At 40.8% G+C, this 16,985-nt stretch overlaps 1 protein-coding gene across 6 annotated transcripts in view; it reads right to left on the bottom strand.

Moving 5' to 3' along the window:
* Positions 1–16,985, bottom strand: part of LOC126427399 (uncharacterized) — a 232,097-nt gene that overhangs the window by 159,708 nt on the left and 55,404 nt on the right. For 5 of the 6 annotated variants that reach the window (XM_050089748.1, XM_050089747.1, XM_050089749.1 and 2 more), the window contains one exon: positions 10,022–10,471. In XM_050089748.1, coding sequence (XP_049945705.1) covers positions 10,022–10,471 — 450 coding nt within the window. The remainder of the gene's footprint in view (positions 1–10,021; positions 10,472–16,985) is intronic. The other variant, XM_050089750.1, reaches the window with a different exon arrangement.

Genomic DNA, 16,985 nt, shown 5'->3' with positions numbered 1-16,985 from the left:
CCAGGTTGAAATTCATTGGGAGAGTCCTTGGAAAATGTAGTCCATCAACAAAGGAGGTGGCTTACAAAACACTCGTTCGACCTATACTTGAGTATTGCTCATCAGTGTGGGATCCGTACCAGGTCGGGTTGACGGAGGAGATAGAGAAGATCCAAAGAAGAGCGGCGCGTTTCGTCACAGGGTTATTTGGTAAGCGTGATAGCGTTACGGAGATGTTTAGCAAACTCGAGTGGCAGACTCTGCAAGAGAGGCACTCTGCATTGCGGTGTAGCTCGCTGTCCAGGTTTCGAGAGGGTGTGTTTCTGGATGAGGTATTGAATATATTGCTTCCCCCTACTTATACCTCCCGTGGAGATCACAAATGTAAAATTAGAGAGATTCGAGCACGCACGGAGGCTTTCCGGCAGTCGTTCTTCCCACAAACCGTACGCGACTGAAACAGGAAAGGGAGGTAATAACAGTGGCACATAAAGTGCCCTCCGCCACACACCGTTGGGTGGCTTGCGGAGTATAAATGTAGATGTAGAAAACATTCCCGTCATGCCCTAATACATTATCAGCAATGTGCTGCTTGATACAGCCACTTCAATCAAATACCTAGGTGTAATGTTGCAAAGCTATATGAAATGGAATAAGCACATAAGGACAGAATAGGGACAGCGAATGCTCGACTTTGATTTATTGGGAGAATTCTAGGAAAGTGTAGCTTACCTCCACTGGAGGGGGTGGGGGGGTGCGTATACAACACTTGGGGGACCCATTCTTGTGTACAGCGTGGGTATTTGGGATCCCCACGATATCAGATTAAAATAAGACATTGACGTGCTTTTAGAATTGCCACTGATAGGTGAATTGACACCCAAGAATTAGAGAAATGTTCTGTGAACTCAAATGGGAATCCCAGGAGGGAAGACTATATTCTTTCCTCGAAACACTATTGATAAAGTTTAGAGAACCAGCATTTGTGGCTGACAACAGAACAATTTGATCACTGCCAACATACATCTCGAGTAAGGACTGCAAAGCCGAGATAAGTGAAATCGAGGTTCGCATGAATGCAACATACAGACAGTCAGTTTTCTCTGACTCTGAGTGGAAAAGGAAACGGGAATGACCAGCAATACTACAAGGAACCCTTCACCCATATGTGGCTTGCTGCTTACAGCGGGTAGACTGAAGTACAGACACACCACATTATTACACGTAATACAGCCTAGGAAAACTGGTGCCATTTGAAACAGTTTCCAGTCATCTTGGAACGGATAAATACAGGCCCTGTATGTTTTTCAAGGAAATGTTACACCATTATTCCTGCAAAATAGTGGGAAGGTCAGGTAACAATGGCAGAGCTGGACAGTGATCGTGCACCTTTCTTTCCAAAGTAGACCACAAGCGCCCAACAATATTCCTATCTGCTGACTGTGGTAGCCACGGAAGATGCGACAATTCGTTCTTGTAACCAAAAAACCAGCTGTGGACGATGCAACTGTGTGAACGTGTACCATGTTTTCAGAACACGGCATCACCATTGAGGAACAAACACCGTACCACGGGACAGACCTGATCAGCCAAAATCGTCACGTAATAGATGGCAGTGTAATCTTGTGACACCCGGCATACCACAATACGGCTAACCATACTGTCACTGAATCCGTCGCTGTGTTTCACTTGTCAGCCAGCAGTCTGCACCGTATGTGGCATATGCCAGATTTATAGTCTGCCACTAATTGGAAACAGTGTAAAACAAAAGTGCTCCCACCGAATGACTTAATTCCGTTGCTCAATAGTTCAGGTTTTATGGCTTTGGTACAACTTCTCCTGACAGGCACATTTGCAACACAGACAAGTGGGTTTGTAATTCTACCTCGCCCTGCAACTCCCAATTTATGGGGCTCCCTTCACGTCGTTTTGCTGCTACATACAAGATATTCAAAAAGAGGGAACAGATTTCAAACATTTATTGCTCCCGAACTACAAATGATAGAAACACAACTCTAGTGCTCCCGGAAAGAGAAAAGTACAAATTTTTATGCATTCCATCTGTTAAATGACAAATAACAAAACGGCCCATTTCCTGATACACAAAAAAGCAGCCGATCTCTAGTCATCGAATTCCCAGCTTCAACAGTGCAATGCTGCAGCCTTTCGAGGGTGTCATGTACAGGGGGGATAAAAATGCCGTCTTGTACATAAATCCGCAGATAAAAGTCACAAGCAGTGAGATCTGGAGACCTGGGAGGCCACCAGCGATGAAGTTCATCTTCTGCTGCTCCTCTTCCAATCTGACATCCTGGAACGGTGTCATTCAGGTAACATCAGACACACTTGGAGAAATGAAGCGAAGCACAATCTTGCACGAAGATGAAGTCATCTGAATCATCTTCAAGTTGAGGAAATAACCAGTTTTGAAGCATGTCTGAATAGGTTAGTCCTGTCAGAGTTTTCTCCAGCAAGAAGAAAGCAAGAGCACCAATGGTACTGTGGTTGGAATGTCTACCCGGACTGTTCAAATTTTAAACTGTTGTCTGTCGAAGAACGTTGAAATTCGGATGTTACTTTTATAATTTGGAAAATATAAATGTGCTGAAGTCACTTCAAATGAGGAAAATGCACGGTGTACGGGACATGAGAAAAACCTCTCCAGCTGCTGAATCTGTGAGGATAGTAGCTTCAATGACAGTATTTTGCATAACACACACATCAAAAAAAGTATTGCATCACCTCGGTTCCGAGAGCTCCAGAACCTGTATAGAAAATTGGAATAGAGATGAGCATAAACATCATACTTGCCCTTTTTGTTGCTCATTAAAACCACATATTGCATGTTGTACCACCATACAGCGAGACCTTCAGAGGTGGTGATCCAGATTGCTGAACACACCAGTACCTATAATACCTAGCAGTACTCTCGCATTGATGCACACCTGTATTCATCGTGGCACACTATCCACAAGTTCATCAAGGCACTGTCAGTTCAGATTGTCCCACTCCTCAATGGCGATTCGGCATAGATCGTTCAGAGTGGTCGGTGGGTCACGTCGTCCATAAACAGCCATTTTCAATATATCCCAGGCACGTTCAAAAGGTTCACGTCTGCAGAACACGCCGGCCACTCTAGTCGAGCGATGTCGTTATCCCGAAGGAAGTCATTCACAAGATGTGCACGATGGGGGCACGAACCGTCATCTGTGAAGATCAATGCCTCGCCAATATGCTGCCGATACAGCTGCACTATCGGTCGGAGGACGACAATCGTCTATTGTACAGCCGTTACAGCACCTTCCGTGACCACCAGCAGAGTATGTCGGCCCCACATAATGCCACCTCAAAACAGCAGCGAACCTCCAACTTGCTGCACACTCTGGACAGTGTGTCTAAGGCATTCAGCCTGACAGGTTGCCTCCGAACACATCTCCGACAATTGACTGGTCGAAGGCATATGCGACACTTGTCGGTGAAGAGAATGTCTTGCCAATCCCGAGCGGTCCATTTGGCATGTTGTCGAGCCCGTTGCACAGTGTCGTGGTTGCAAAGATGGACCTCGCCACAGACGTCGGGTGTGAAGTTGCGCACCGTGAAGCCTATTGTCCACAGTTTGGCCATCTAGGCACGGATGAACTACAGTCAACAGGAGCCGTGTACCTCCTTCCAGGTGGAATGACTGGAACTGATCAGCTGTCAGACCCCCTCCGTCTAACAGGTGTTGCTCGTGCACGGTTGTTTACGTCTTCTGGCGGGTTTAGTGACATTTCTCAACAGTCAAAGGGATGTGTCTGTGATACAGTATCCACAGTCAACACCTATCTTTAGAAATTCTGGGAACCGCAGTGATGCAAAACTTTTTTTGATGTGTTTATTAATTTGCCAACAGGTAGGAATACAATGTTTTTGGATGATTCACATTCCATTGTAGTAGCATTCTAATTATACGACAATAAGCCATCAACATTACTTCCATGTTTTCTGTTGAAACCAACTGCGAGGAAGAAAACAAAACAGCACATTCTTGAGAACACTATTTTTGTTTAAAATTATATATAAAGAGGAAGAAAGAGAAAAGGAAAGGAGGAAGAATATTGCTGTATCCTGATGCTAGTGCAGGTGAGTGTGGGTGCGCCGAGTGTAATGTCAGCGCAAGTGAGCCCTCAAATTAACTGGCAGCCATGCCAGCACAGGCCGGTCACTAGAAGACACCTGTACGAAGCGTTCTCCACCTCACCGTCTAACATCGACTTGCGCCTGTACACGAGTGGAGCAGGGCTGACTCACTCTCACTGTGTTCTTTTAGCTCATACTACTAACATAAGTTGTGCATCGCTTACGTTGCCCTTCAGTAGGATTCACTTGTCTCATTACATGTGGAGTCACGAGAGGCTTATTTCTGTTATTGATCAGAGGTTTATGAATAAAGTCATATTTGTGTTACTTGGCTCTGTTTCATATATTACTTAGTTACTAGAAATATATTTGAGCGATACCATTGGTGTAACAGTTCAAATTCCCTGCTATTGTAGTTGAAACTGACTGCAGGTTAAGTTCACAGAACTGCACATTTTCACAGCACAGCGCAATACAGCACTGCACTTCTTCAAACTGTGTTTTAACACAAAACTTGTAAACTGTCATTTAAAAAAATACGAGATCTGTTTGATAAATTCCAGAACATTCGTAATTACCCACGAATGGCATCTCGAGTGAAATATGGTTGGCATCCCTGCACACGCCTGTGTTTAATGTTTAACTGCTGGAAGTTTCACTGTTGTATGTCTGTCAGCGTTCAGTGCTTTATAGAGCAGAAAGCTGTGTCACACAGTTTGGGAATTTCGAGATGCCTCGGCTAGAGGGACAATGCGTCTGCATTACACTTTGCTTGAAATTCAAAGAAACCTTTACAGAGACACACCAAATCATGCAGGAAGGTTTCAGTGATGAGTGCTCGAGCCATACCCCGTGTTACGAATTGCTCACACAGTTTAAAAATGGTCTGATGACCTCATTCCAGGCATCTTTCGACATCTAGTGACTATGATCGTGTCAGCATTGTCATCGTGAATTTGTGTCACAGGGACAAACTGTCAATCGACAGTGCTATTCAGAAGTGTTGCAATGCCCGAGATAAAATGTGAGAAGGTCAGTGGTTTAAAACTATGAAGTAAACTGGTCAAGCATCTAGAAATTTTTGGCAGTAATGTTAAACAATGAATTCTTTACACGGTTGTATAGATACATCTTGAACATGTAAGTAAAAATTATATGATACATATACAGTAAATTAGTATTCCTTCATCTGCATAAAATACCACATGTTATAACATAAGATTTTGTATCCTCATTGCTGTTTGATCTTCTCTCTTTATCCCAGTTAAAACTTTATTCTTTTAACATTTGCCAATTTCTGTAGAGCAACTGACTCCATAGGTGCAGATGACTGCCTTTCTATAGGGCCTGCTGCAATACGAAGTATTGAGATTGTCCATACAAATGTTGCACAACTTTGTTAGTAGATGTAGATGCTACTTATTTTAGAGGCGTATGAACCTATCACACATGATGGGGGATTTCCCAGAAAATTTCAAAATTCACAAAACCGAGGAGTGTTTCAAAAATTTCTTTTATTTCCTCTCCGACTGTCCTAGGTTTAGCTCTCGTTGCTGTCAAAATGAAGCTATCTCAGGAAAGTGAGTTTGTTAATTATCTAGCAATTCTTGATAGAAAGAATATGAATGGCATTTTGTGACAAAAAAGGTTTTCTCACAGATAAAGTTTGATGAACTTGAAGAAAAACATTCAAAGGTCACAAGTTTCAGAGAAATTTGCGACAAACTGGACCTCAATGTCCACGGATACCATTGCGCCAGAGCTATGTTTGTTACAATAACTAGCTGTGCACTCTTTTAAAACAGTAGAAGTAATTCTGAAAAATGTTGTATTGGCAGTATGATGTTTTAAGAGGTTAATATGCACTTGCAGCAAAATAATTTTAAAGTTTTGCATTGGGTGCTGGGGTCACCAATGAAATAGCCAATGTGGGGAATTGGGCCTAGAATTGTAGTTTTACTTATACGAGGGTTGGAACTTAAATAGTGGCAACTATTTATTCACTACTGATACAAAAGAGTTACATGTTTGCACCTGTTACTGTCCTTCAAAGTAGTCACCAGTGTTGTATAGAACCCATTGCCACTGATGTGGAAGGCATAGTATGCCGTTAGCAGAGCCTGTTCTGTTGATAGTTTGAATGGAGCGGTCTAAAGTTATGGCGATTCTCTTATACGACTGTGACGGTGTTATCCTAACGCACTACGTTTCTCCACGGCAGACCGTCAAGACACAGTATTACTGTTCGTTTTTGGAGTATTACCTGCAACCAGCTTTGCGAAAGAAGCGGTGGCACTTTCTGTGCAAACCACCCATCATTTTGCACGACAATGCGCGGGCGCATACAGTGCAAGCTGCGGCTGCTCTCTTCGGGAACTACTGTACTATGTACCATACTTCCCAGACTTAAGTCCTTCTGACTTTGATTTGATTACAAAGATGAAGGAACCACTTCGTGGCATTCGCTTCAGAACTGTTTCAGAGATTCGACAGGCAGTAGACTGCTCCATTCGCACCATCAACAAAACAGGCTCTGCTAATGGTATACTACACCTATCACATCACTGGCACAAGTTCTACACAACGCTGGTGACTACTTTGAAGGACGGTAACAGGTGCAAACATGTAACTCTTTTGTATCGGTTGTGAATATATAATTGCCACTCTTTAAGTTCCAACCCTAATATTTTTACCCATCACAACTGCATTCTGAAGTTCAACATTAACCTTCATGCTAAACTCAACGAGAGATTCCAGACACCCACGACACATAAGTTTTGAATGTCGCTGCGCTGTTGTCAGTATCACAGTGCAGAGAATAAGATGCCAACCTGAATGCTCAATGGCAGCAGATACCAATGAAGTTACCACTCACATTACACGACCAACTTGCGCAAAATATAGTTCCGTCATTCGGCTTGGCAGCTGAGCATTTGCAGTTAGACTACTTGTACCACATTACTTCTATCAATTGTTGTAAAGATCTCAGCTTTTTCACCTATGTGTATAGAAACTGAGTAATAATATCTACATCAGTAAACAGCTAAGGCGATGCACAATCCAAGTTGCAGGATGCTCGTCAACCAAGTTTCAAGGCAACAAAAATTTGAATTTTTCAATATGTCATACAATTATTGAATTAATTTAAAATGCTGTCAGAATCTATTCTGTTGTAACTCCAATCCAATTGCTAGGTGACTTTCTGTGACTTGCAAAATAATTCCATTCTGCCATCACCAGACAATTTCTCTGATGCACAAATCGAGAAAAAATTTGAAAGTATTGCATTGGGTACTGGAGTCATCAATGAAATAGCAGATGTCGGAAATCTAAGCAGACAGTGTTTTTACATATTTGATCAGCTCCTTGATAGACAGCAACTGCATCATGTCACAGTCATTGACAATGTAAAAACTCATGATTCTTACTTTTTGAGATCTTTGATTTTGAGGAAAATAGACAACAAATGGATGAAACTTCCTGGCAAATTAAAACTGTGTGTCGGAGTGAGACTCGAACTCAGGACCTTTGTCTTCCACAGGCATGTGCTCTACCGACTGAACTACCCAAGCATGACTCACGCCCCATCCTTACAGCTTCTGTCAGTACCTCAACTCCTACCTTCGAAACTTTCCAGTCCCGAGTTCAAGTCTCGGTCCAACACACAGTTTTAATCTGCCAGGAAGTTTCACACGTCAGTGCACACACTGCTGCAGGGTGAAAATCTCATTCTGGAACAAATGGCTGGATTGGCACTTGACTATTTTTCCCCATGGAAAACTTGCACTGCATTGTGAATAATAAGTGAATAATTTTTAGCAAAATCCATCTCATTTTCCTTCAGATCACATTCAATTGCTTTACAATGCACACTTTTATTTTAGGTTACGTAATGATGCCATGACAGACTTCAAATTTTAATTCCTACTTCTTCAGTAAGCTCACCCATGCCATTTGCTTCGTGTCCAGATGGTCCCAGTTGCTATGGATTCACTACTTATATACTATGTGTCATTCTATATGCAACAGCTAGTAACTGCAGAGGCTGTACCTCCTGGCCCAGACACTTTCCACGACGATGTAGCACGCATTCTTTAAACTTCATACTGTGAACTGCCATGTTGAGGAAGCTCAAGCAATTACCACAGACTGTCACCGATAAGAAAGAAGCGAACACAATCCTTTCTACTGTGTGAATGCGATTCAGTGAAATGTTTGATGTGGGACATGTTGCCCCATCTCATTGGAAGAAGCTGTTTTCTTTTTAATTGTCAGTTAACTGTGCTCATAATTATTACAAAATTATGGTGTTTGAACTTGGGTATTGGCAGTCAACTCAAAAAAATGTCTCGCACTATACAATTACCAGAACTTTGTCAAGTGGGCGTTGGTATGTCTCATAAGGATTCATCACCATCCAGCACCTGGTATCCTGCCAAATAATGTAACTTGGTAAACGGAACCATTCTTTGTCTGACACGAAATATGCCATCGGGTCTAGCTGTCCACCCACAATGTTTCAAGAAATTAGTTGCAATAATCAATTTGCCTTTATCCATCTACCTCCTCAAGTTATTGTACAGTCTTAGGAATGGTATGGTTTCAGTTTTAATCCTGAAGAATTTTATGTCAAGTGGTGCACTCAACACCAGAGTGATGGGATAAATTAAGAACTGATTTTTTTTGAGGTGGCAGAAACACTCTTTCGAACATCAGTAATGGCCAGTGGAGTCATAAAGGAAGGTTGCCTATTTTGTTTTGCCTTTGAAACTGATCCGATTTTTAACTAAATCACGTATGCTATTCTTTGTTGAGATACCAGCATTCAGAATTTTTCTACGAATACATTGTGCGTTTCTTCAAACAACTGAGAACAAATGTAGAGCTCAACTACAGCTATCCTTACCTGAAATGAATAAAGCTTTTAACGTATTTACAGCTGCACTCACAATATTGCACTGACACACAACCAACTGACGAATGGCAGAAGTCAGTAATAACACACTGTCTACATCACCTGTATAGTCGCACCAGTTGTATGAGTGTCTTTCATAAACATTGTTGGGTTTTGCTGTGAGTTACGTTTAATGTTGCTCTCTCCAAGCACACGTGTGTGTGTGTGTGTGTGTGTGTGTGTGTGTGTGTGTGTGTGTGTGTGTGTTCCACATTTCCTCTTAAACCACTGGACAAATTTCAAGGAAATCCTAAACTGTCAGACAACAATCACTGTGGACATAAGAACCACCTAACATAGTCAAGGAGAAACAATGTCAAACACAGCAATGCTTAAAAACTGCCACGTCCTTCATGATGTTTTAATTTGCTGCTTCTCTACCACTAAATTTATTCGCAATAAACTTTGCTGACCGTATCGACATACGCCACTGAATGTACCTACAGAAACACATCATTGTACGACACACAGTTCAAGAGAGATGATGTTATAAATACTGATATCTGTGAAAAAACATTGCATCATGCACAAAGTTTTAATATCTTTATTCTTTACTACTAAGAAACTCCTACAGTTGAGTCAACTTCAGGAAATACCTGACATCTGGCATTGTTTTTTATAGCTTTTGACTACGTAGCTATGAAGAGCCAACAACAATATTGCATTCTACATTATGCATATTTATCTGAACGACTGTCATAATTTTAATGGCACTTTCACAAACACACGGAAATGAAATTTTTTCGATATTACCTTACAGTCCCAGTTGATTACTTTTTGTTTTCGCGCCTAACAGAAAATTCGTGGGTAATGTTGGGTTTGTCATCCAGTGCAGTAAAAAATCTAAATACATCACAACACAAAAACTAGTGTTCACAATAAGCACACACATAGTAAGGTAATCTGATAATCTTAACTAATTTATGTGAAATATTTTAGCATTAATAATTTTCCATACTGACTTCTTACCTTTCTCTGATTCTTGCGCTTCTTAATTTCACCTTCATTCCAACTCGGAATGTTCAGGCTGGGAATTGCAGTCGGTACTAATTTCTTTCTCGAGGGTAATCTGAGAAGTTCGTTTCTCAAATCTCGTACATAGTCCTCCGGCCGAAAATGAAGCGAGCAGACTCCCCCACCTTTCACATTCACTCTGCCTATACGTTTGCACCTGGCAATCCACTCACACCTCAAGTACTCGTCTTTGGGAAAAGAATGCCACACGACACCCGGCACCTTTCGGGCATTAGTATCACACTGGAACACTGCACATTTATACTGGCGGGAGGACGGACTCTGGGGCAGTGGAGGGCCGAGAGGTCGGCCAGGCCGAGGCGAGGAGCCGATGCCGTTGCAGAAGCCACTGACCCTTCTCGGGACTCCGGACTCACTGGCGGAGGCAGTACTGTTGTTCTTCTGCTGCAATAAACAACAGAGTGTCACCATTAACAAACTCTTGTGCTAAATTTAACATTCCCATCTTAACACTAGCAATAACATAAGGGGAGGGAGTACTTATGCCCATCTTTTGTAAATGTTACAAGCTAGTCATAAACATCATATTTTAAAATGTTGATTGAAATATTTATTGTTTTTAATGAGAACTTCTACCACATTTTTAATTGCTTTAATGTTTTCAGTCAAACTTAATCTAAAAATTCAAATTTAACTTATATGTTGTAGATGTGTCTTTTTACAAAAAAAATATATTTTCAGTATTTTCATGTGTTCTATTTAGACATTAGTATCTCTTTAAACAGCATGTTATTAATAAAAGTAAAAATCAACTAACGAAAATGGTTTAATTTTATTGTGATGGCTGTAAAGTAATCCCCCCCACCTTTCCCCATTGGCATTGCTAAGACAGTGCTAAAAGCTGTTTTGAGAAACTATGCCCTATTTACACACCAGTAAATCTATAAAGTATTGCTACTCATAAAAGTGAAAAACAACTAATGAAATTTATTTTTATATTTTGATTGGGCACAAAGTACACTACTGTTGGTAGTGTGTGTTACGTAAAACACATTGGTATAGCTACAGTCAAACACAAAGAGCAGTTGTAACCAAAAGGGGAGAGAGACCAAGTACAGAGCGATTCAGAGGATGAGAAAGTTTGAAATTTGTGTTGACTGGGCAATTGCAAACACTGAGTAACAAATAAAAATCAGCTCACACCAACTTGTCATTTACTTAACACCAATAACCCTCGCCCTTACCACCACATCCACAACCACCACCAGTGATTATTTAATGAATGAAACTCCAGTGTATAAAACAAAATCAGACGTCTGAGAACTTTACAAATGAGTAAATATGTTATATATTTGATGTTAAGCAGGAAAGTGAGGAAAAGTTTAGAAAATATTTGAAAAAATGGCTCTGAGCACTATGGGACTCAACTGCTGAGGTCATTAGTCCCCTAGAACTTAGAACTAGTTAAACCTAACTAACCTAAGGACATCACAAACATCCATGCCCGAGGCAGGATTTGAACCTGCGACCGTAGCGGTCTTGCGGTTCCAGACTGCAGCGCCTTTAACCGCACGGCCACTTCGGCCGGCAAAATATTTGAAACGAAATTTAAATTTGTTGGAAGTCATTCAAGTGCTCTAATGAATGGATTATAGCCAGGGTAATTTGCACCCCATTTTAGGTAAAAGCTAGTTTTTTCATGGTTCTCGGTGTTTATGATGTCATATCTGCTTAACTATACATCATACAAAGCCATAATTTAGCAGGTACTTTCAGTGTATTGTTGATGATGTATGAAAAACATTTTGCAAACTGAATTAGTGGTAAAAAAGAAATAATAAAACGTCATGCACGATGTGACAGTTTAATACGAGAACAGAGAAAATGTACTAAGTGATATACTTTTTTAATCATTTTGTAGTGGGTGTCAGCAAGATAAAGTTTCATAAGGATTTGAAATCATGTGTCAAGTTTGTTGGTAGTAGCTAAATGCTCTCATTCTTCAACAATGGATGAATGAAGTCCTAGTATTTCCACAACACAGTTGTGCTGCCTCAAGATATACACATAGTTTCTAACTGTAAAATTTGTTTTACCATGTTAAACTTCTTAACGAAAGATCGAATCTGAAGTCAAATTTTTATAGCCCCCTGAATGCTGTTACATAGGAACCTTGCAGCTGGAATTGAGCTCTGGATTAGGTGTTATTAACGTGGATGGATATCTGGAATTGTGTGCAGTGGGCTTTTGTCCTGAAAGAGAGAGTAACAGTGTGGAGGCTGCGCATAGCAACTTTCTCAATCATTTTAATTTAAGATGCCCCAATCACTTCAATCCATCGCCTTTAAATTTACACAGGTCAAGTGTTACGAAAATACTGGTACAAGACTTACATTATGTTATATGGCAGTTTATCCCCAAACTGCCACACAACCTATTTTGCGAGCTAATATGCACGTCCCAATAGTCAGTACAGTCAACTCTTTAATTCTGCATCATAACTACAAACAGTAAGCACTAACGCCAATGACAGTACAGCTAATTACATCTTCTCGTACTTTCTGCATCTACATTTATACTCCGCAAGCCACCCAACGGTGTGTGGCGGAGGGCACTTTACGTGCCACTGTCATTACCTCCCTTATCTGTTCCTGTCACATACAGTTTGCGGGAAGAATGACTGTCTGAAAGCCTCCGTGCGCGCTCCAATCTCTCTAATTTCACACTCGTGATCTCCTCGGGAGGTATAAGTAGGGGGAAGCGATATATTCAATACCTCATCCAGAAACGCACCCTCTCGAAACCTGGCGAGCAAGCTACACCGCGATGCAGAGCGCCTCTCTTGCAGAGTCTGCCACTTGAGTTTATTAAACATCTCCGTAACGCTATCACGGTTACCAAATAACTCTGTGACGAAACGCACCGCTCTTCTTTGGATCTTCTCTATCTCCTCCGTCAAACTGATCTGGTACGGATCCCACACTGATGAGCAATACTCCTTTCTTGATGGACTACATTTTCTAAGGACTCTCCCAATGAATCTCAACCTGGCACCTGCCTTACCAACAATTAATTGTATATGATCATTCCACTTCAAATCATTCCGCACGCATACTCCCAGATATTTTACAGAAGTAACTTCTACCAGTGTTTGTTCCGCTATCATATGATCGTACAATAAAGGATCCTTCTTTCTATGTATTCGCAATACATTACATTTGTCTGTGTTAAGGGTCAGTTGCCACTCCCTACACCAAGTGCCTATCCGCTGCAGATCTTCCTGCATTTCGCTACAATTTTCTAATGCTGCAACTTCTCTGTATACTACAGCATCATCTGCAAAAAGCCGCTATCTACTAGGTCATTTATATATATTGTGAAAAGCAATGGTCCCATAACACTCCCCTGTGGCACACCAGAGGTTACTTTAACTTTCATGTTATTACGAATATTTTTTCCTTGTCCACATATACACCCTGTTCTCTTGAGTGCCGTTAGGTGGGCATCCTGCAATTGAAAACAGGTTGCTGTGGCCTGGCTTAGTTGCAATCCCAAATACAAGCATTACAAAATTTTGGTCACAGGAAATATTAACCTGGAAATAAGAGTGAAGAGAAAAAAAGTGTGATTTGTTTCCTAACTGTGTTAATATCAATGAATTTCTATTGCTGAAATGAAACACCAACCAGGATGGAAGCATGCCTTGACAAATAAGCAATGTGTGTATAAATTAAGTAGGATGTGACACCACCAAACTACAAATATCTGACCCTGACAGCATATGGCTCAAAGTTGGAAACCTGCCTACTGATAATTCCAAGATGTTGACTACACACGTAATTGCCAATGAAGAGAATGCTGAAAGAATGAAAAATGATGTTAAACTGAGTTGTCCAATATACTAACCACTGAGAAAGATAGTAATGAATCCTCCTCCACTTTCCTTTCCATCATGAAACATACAGTATCCAATAACTGCCCTCTTGTTTCTAAAAGATGCAACATTGGTAATAGTCACAAAGTACAACATACAACAATAGTACGCACTGCAACACAGTAAAGTCATGATATTTTATTCATGCTGAAGGAAATAACTGCTAACAGTTGTGAGAACAAGAACAATATAAGCTTAAGAAAAACCTATATATCCAAAACTAAAGCAGCACAATTAAACCTAATGAGGAGCACCTACATTTTAAATTCTAAAAATAAATGTAACACACACTGGAATGTGGTAAAAACTGAAATAAACATGGGAAAGGAGGAAATCAGTATCTCAATTAACTATAAGACCCTCAACGAATATTTCATTAATTCTGATAGTTCCCTTGTATCACAAAATGGCGATTAATCTGATGTGGGGGCATTCCTTTCAAAATCACAGTAAAACACAAGATTACTTGGAGAAGAATTACTGCTACAGCCTTTATTTACTCAGTAAACGCACTGAACAGCTCCAGAACAGAGGACTGCCATGGGCTCAACAACTATGTTCTAAAATGTATAATCATGGAAATTAGAATGTCAATGCACTATCTTGTAAGTAAAATTATGTATGGTAGTACTTTCAGCAAATGCCTTAAAATTACAGTTACACTTCCAAAATACAAAATGGTGACAGTGACGTACCAGATAACTATAGATCAATATCAATTGTCTCTATAATATCTAGCTGCACATATGTATAACTTTAACCCATTGGCTTGCCGCCTCACAACCGGTCACGTTTCAAGTTCATTATCACAATGCTGTGGTTTCTTCTCTGTTAATAGACGACATGACTTGTTATATACCATTTGAACGATGAGAACTCGAGCTACTTAGTAACACACTCGATGTCCCTTGGTATTTTGCTAGTTACAAGCTTGCCTATATATTTTCGGGTATCCCACACCAGCAGAAACTTCTAAAACTCTATTATCTTCACTCCTCATCACTTCAATAAATAGTAAGGGTAGACTTACAAGAATTCCTATCAAAAAAATCATAGAAGTTTCATATAAGTGTGAGACAAAATACGCTAATTTTCTAAATTTTAATAGCAAATATAGGGTCGACTATAACTCAGTTCATACATACAATACCAGGAACAAAAATGATCTGCACAAGGACTTAAAAGCACTTGAAAAAAAATGGAAATGAAGTCCCATGCTTCTTTACAGAGCGTAGGGGAACGATGCGGGAGACCCGCATCGCTTTACTAGGCAAGGTCCTAATGGGGGTCGTTTGCCGTTGCCTTCCTCCGACCGTAATTGGAATGAATGATTATGATGAAGACGACACAACAACACCCAGTCATCTCGAGGCAGGGAAAATTCCTGACCCCGCCGGGAATCGAACCCGGGACCCCGTGCTCGGGAAGCGAGAACGTTACCGCGAGACCACGAGGGGCGGACTTAAAAGCACTTACTTTAGTTCAAAAAGGGGTCCACTACTCAGGAACACTCATCTTCAATAATGTGCCAGCAAACATAAAAAATTTAGTTACAAATGAAGATCAGTTTAAAAGAAGCCTGAAAGACTTACTACTGGCCAACTCCTTCTACTCCATTGACGAAATTTTTAATAGAAACAAATGATGTATTTATTCATACTATTAGTATTGTTATTTCAGCTTAAAAAAACTGATGTGTTCCACATCCACGAGGATCTCCTCAGCACGGATCTATGGAACGAGAAACTAATCTAATCTGGGTGAAGCTGTGGGTTTTTACAACGACACAATAAAAGCATTCAACAAAACTTGTTACGTGAGCGTACAGTGGAAGACGTCAATTCGTACATTAATTACTTAAGAATGGACGAGCATACATTTCTGTATGTGCTCAGTTAAGTGTATCCTCATATCACAAAGCACAATATTCACTTAAGAACTGCTACATCTTCAGAAGACAGGCTCACTTTAACACTCCGATTCCTTGCTACAAGAGAGGGTTATGTTATGTTAGGTTAGGTTAGGTTGGGTTAGGTTAGGTCTCCAATCTTCTTAATCTATTTTTGTATTCAGGGTGCCTCACGCTGTAAAGCGCCTCATCAGCTTCATACATCTCTATTAATTTTGTAGTTGTCGGAACACACCAATTGTATTTACCGGCAATGTTTATAAAAACACTACAGACGACAGAATCCTGTAGCGATGCTAGCGCTCCATGTGGTAACATGTCACATTGCAGTGAACAGAAGACAAGCGATTCCTTTGATCAAATGTACAGCGAGGCCCTAGATTTGATCAAATATTGGACGACATTTGACAAAGTCCCTATTACACTATCAAATATCTTTGACAAAGATATTGGACAAAGAAATTTGATAGTGTAATACCGCCTAACTGTAAAATCGAAGGGGAGCTCTTACAAACATATTAACAATAAACATAGGCAGGACTTTGTGTTACCATTAAATAACAAATATAATCCACTTCAAAACACCCCTTTCCTTTCCTTGGCGCTGGGGGGCGGGAACGGGACGTGGAGGCCAGGCCTCGGAAGACGATCCCTGCCCTCTTTGCCTCCGACCTTTCTCTCAGGCACGTAAAAAAAACACAGATGCCATAGAAACTGTATCAGCATACTCATCTGTTAAGGTGGTGCAGGACACTCAAAGCTTAGCGAACAGCCAAGTAAGGCATAAGAAAAACGTAAAATAAAGATTTATTCAGACAGTTACGCCAGAGAATTAGCAGCCACACTCAGACGCAAAGTATTCGGACAGCACGTAACGGCGCATAGTTTTGCAGTTTGCCGCATGAACAAATACAGAAATTGCACTTTGTAGTGTATTTGGGACTCTGGGTACGTAGTCGCAACGTGAAACGCGTCAAATACGAAGAATTTTTGTTGGACATGTGTCTGTTACGTAATATTTCCTGAAAACGGCACGGGAAGGTGCAACAAAAGTATTCGGACAAAGACGGACAACGTGAGAGAATAGTTCATTCCGAGACGCACAGAGGGTGAAG

The sequence above is a fragment of the Schistocerca serialis genome, chromosome 11 (genome assembly GCF_023864345.2).
Source record: "Schistocerca serialis cubense isolate TAMUIC-IGC-003099 chromosome 11, iqSchSeri2.2, whole genome shotgun sequence".
In the NCBI taxonomy this organism is placed as follows: domain Eukaryota; kingdom Metazoa; phylum Arthropoda; class Insecta; order Orthoptera; family Acrididae; genus Schistocerca; species Schistocerca serialis.
Note: the sequence above shows the minus strand (reverse complement) of the source record. Positions and strands in the feature narration are given on the sequence as shown.